Source organism: Egretta garzetta, unplaced genomic scaffold, assembly GCF_000687185.1.
Source record: "Egretta garzetta isolate BGI_Z169 unplaced genomic scaffold, ASM68718v1 scaffold179, whole genome shotgun sequence".
NCBI lineage: Eukaryota > Metazoa > Chordata > Aves > Pelecaniformes > Ardeidae > Egretta > Egretta garzetta.
In genome coordinates this window covers 2542865-2546274 of record NW_009270001.1, presented here as the reverse complement: position 1 = coordinate 2546274, position 3410 = coordinate 2542865, and the positions used below count along the sequence as shown (strand labels likewise).

Here is a 3410-nt window from a genome sequence, read left to right as displayed (position 1 = left end):
CCCCCCAGAGCCCCCGAAGAAAGCCACATGAGACAGCGAATTCCACTTCACAAGGAAAAAGTAAAACAGAGGCCTGATGAGCAGCAGCTTGGGAAGGGATCGGCGCAGCTGGGAATGGGAAGGCTGTTTACAAGCTTGCAGCAGACCCGGGAAAAAGCTTTGATCTCTGCAGTCCCCGTCCATCCCCCCCAAGATCACTGCGCAAGACACAGCGTCCAGCAGCAGAGCAGTCGCGTGGTCCTCTCGCCACCAGCCCTGGACTTCCCCAGCACATGCTTGCCAGATCACTTTGCGATGAGACAGCCTGCTTTAGGCTGATACCACCGCTCGGAGGGGCTTCCCACCCCTCCACGTGGTCTGTGAAACGCAAGGCGGAGTGCTCCTGGCACACAGTGTTCACGTGGAGGTGGCTTCACCCAGCCTCCAGCCCCAGCCTGCCACTAGCCTTTGCTGCTGCGCCACTTAAAGTCTTTCGGAGTTTCAGGGTCTGCCAGGGGTTGTTGCGGCTGTAGGACATATTGGCCTGGAGTCACCGAGTACGCAGAGGTGACCACGGCTGTCCAAGACGCCAGCCACACCAAACGTGCAAGCCAGTAATGCACAAAAATGTCACCACTTTGACCCTCTTGATCTTCAAAGGTGGTGGGGAAAAAAATAAAGAAAATAAAAAAAGAGCGGAATCCTCAAAGTAGATTCATAGAATCATAGAATTGTCTAGGTTGGAAAAGACCTTTAAGATCACCAAGCCCAACCGTTCCCCTAACCCTGCTATCCCACCACTAAACCCTGGCCCTAAGCCCCTCGGCTGCCCGGCTTTTAAATCCCCCCAGGGGTGGGGACTCGACCACCTCCCTGGGCAGCCCATTCCAGGGTCTGACAGCCCTTTCAGTGAAGAAATTTTTCCTAGTGTCCAACCTAAACCTGCCCTGGCGCAACTTCAGACCATTTGCCCTCGTCCCATCGCCCGTTCCCTGGGAGCAGAGCCCAACCCCCCTGGCTTCCCCCTCCTCTCAGGCAGTTGTAGGGAGCGATGAGGGCTCCCCTCAGCCTCCTCTGCTCCAGACTAAGCAACCCCAGTTCAAGTAGTGGGACCTTGAATCCAGAAGCCAAGTGTGAGACACGCACAAGGGTTAGCTGCAACACATCCTGCTGCTTCCCTGCCAGGGGAATACAGAGAACGCAAATCTGCATCGTCCCTGACCCCTGCAGCCAGGGGTGGACATCCAGGGGACCATGCTGCCACGCAAAGGTGTTCTGGGGCATTTACCTCACAAGCTTTGATGTGCTCTTTCTGCCATTCTTCACGGATCTTCTCCAGCATGGTCACGCTCTGCTGGTAACCCCTGTCTGCAAGAGCAATCACGTTGTCATCCGGTTAACGTTAATTAAGAAAAACTCCTTTGCTAGAAGGTAGCATGTAAAATGGCCGGGGCATCAGGGAGAAAGCGGCAGCAACGCGTGAGCTGGGCTGTGTGTGGGTGCTGCAAGGGAAAGCAGAGCCACAGAGCAAGGTGGAGGGTCCTGCCACGGGGAAATGGTGGGAGCAGCCTTTGTGGGGCCGCATGGGCTTCTCCGGGGCAGGTGTCCACTGCCAGTATCCTGGGCACGTGTTTCTGAGGAGCCAGGCCTGACCCAAGAGCTAGAGCTCGCCCAAGAGCCGTGCCGTGGCTTCACAACCCCCTGCCCTGGGGAATGCTCCCCTTGCCCTCCAAACGCGGCACTTCCACACTCACCAGAGTCCTCCAGAGCCGATTTTGTCTGAGCCAGCTTCAGGAACAGCTGCCAAAAATGGGAGAGAGAAGAAAGGGAGAGGAGAGCCCTGGTGCATCACCAACAGCACTGCAGCCCAACTGGGGAATATCACAAACCCTCCTGTCTCATCCCAAAACCCAGAGCTGGGAGAAGAGCCATGGGGCAGGAGGGCAGCGAGACCCCCCCCTTTATCCCCCCTTCCCCACGGCCACCCCCCAGCTCCGTACCTTCTCCTGCTGCTTCTGCGTCACCAGGTTAGCGTTGCGGTGCACAGCCTGCTCCGCCTCGTCCTTATCCCTGCAGCGCTGCTCATAGAGCCGCCTGGCCTAGGAGAGCCACCAGACAGGGCAGGAGCGGGTCAGCAAGCCACAAGATGCCAACGCAGCTCAGGCAGGAGGCTTCGGAGCAAAGCTCAGCCTACAAGGCGGGCACAGGCTGCCAGCAGAGCAGGGGATGGCACACAGGGTCCTGGATGCCCCACTGCTGGGGCAAAAGCAACCTCGCAAGACAAGCTGCTCTTCGTTTAGGATGCAAAGCTCACGGCAATCGAGTCCACAACATCTAAATCACTCGCATCCAACCCGTAAGGCCACCACCCGCCGAGTCCCTGCCATACTCTTCAGTTTCTCTGAGCACACCCTCCATATCGCTCATGCAGACACGACGTCAGGAGTTGCAGCAGGGGAGGAAGACCCTCACATTTAAGTCTGCCCCAGCGCTGTGCGTGTTAGCAGCGTTAACCCATAAGGCAAGAAACAGCAGCGTGTCTGCTTTACCTCCATGGTCTTCTTGTACTGCAAATTCCTGTTTTTGTGAATCGCCTCCATAATCAGCTCTATCTGTGAAGAAAACAGACCCGGAGTCAGCACATCGCTGACCATCGAAGCTCCAGGACGGACTACGTGGCTTAGGAAAGGAAGAGGCACAGACCAGACGGAGATGGGTTTGAGGACCTTTGTCCACCCAAAGCATCTTCACAAAACCCATCCTTTATGCGTCTATCTAAGCCTCCACTTGTGTATGCAGAGTTGCTCTACAAATGAAATCTTAGCAATATATACTACTGTATCATCTCTGAGGGGTCTGGCGAAATTGGGAAGCCCACACCACTCTGCTAGGTCCAAACCAGTCACTGGTTCTAGCTGTTTTCCCTCGTTTTCCAGACAAAGGAGTCTCAAGCCAGAAGAAGTTACAAGGCTTGCCAATTTTATCAGACCCCATGGAGATCATACAGCACTATGTAAGTTTTAAAAACATTCCAGGTTGAGGCTGGCGTCCCTGGAGCTGAGCCCCTGCTATAGCTGGCCCCAAAAGGCGCCCAAAGGAGAAGATGTGGCAGTGAGAAGAAGGAAGTTGGAGGTTGCTGCACAGTTCACCAACACGGTTGCAACACGTAGGAAGGAGCTCAGGACTTCCTGGCAGCGGCAGGCACCAGGGGAGCTGGGGCATGGCAGGGGACACCAGCCGGGAGCAGCCCATGGCTGAGGCAGGACCAACACCCCGCGGCGAAGGCCGGTGCTCCCGTGGTTCCCTGACCTTCTTCCGATGCAGTTTTTGCTTTTCCCTGAAGTCCTCCATTTTCTTTGCTTCCTCCCGAAGGGTTTGCGCCAGCTGGATGTGACCTTGCCCCACATTGTCTATCTCTGCAAAGAAAAAAA

General features: G+C 55.9%; 1 protein-coding gene across 1 annotated transcript in view; it reads right to left on the bottom strand.

The window, feature by feature from the left end:
- PSTPIP2 (proline-serine-threonine phosphatase interacting protein 2) overlaps positions 1 to 3410 on the bottom strand; it is a 26705-nt gene that overhangs the window by 11675 nt on the left and 11620 nt on the right. The window contains exons 6-10 of the mRNA XM_035903094.1: positions 3289 to 3395; positions 2529 to 2591; positions 1980 to 2078; positions 1734 to 1779; positions 1268 to 1347 (exon numbers count right to left, since the gene is read on the bottom strand). Coding sequence (XP_035758987.1) covers positions 1268 to 1347; positions 1734 to 1779; positions 1980 to 2078; positions 2529 to 2591; positions 3289 to 3395 — 395 coding nt within the window. The remainder of the gene's footprint in view (positions 1 to 1267; positions 1348 to 1733; positions 1780 to 1979; positions 2079 to 2528; positions 2592 to 3288; positions 3396 to 3410) is intronic.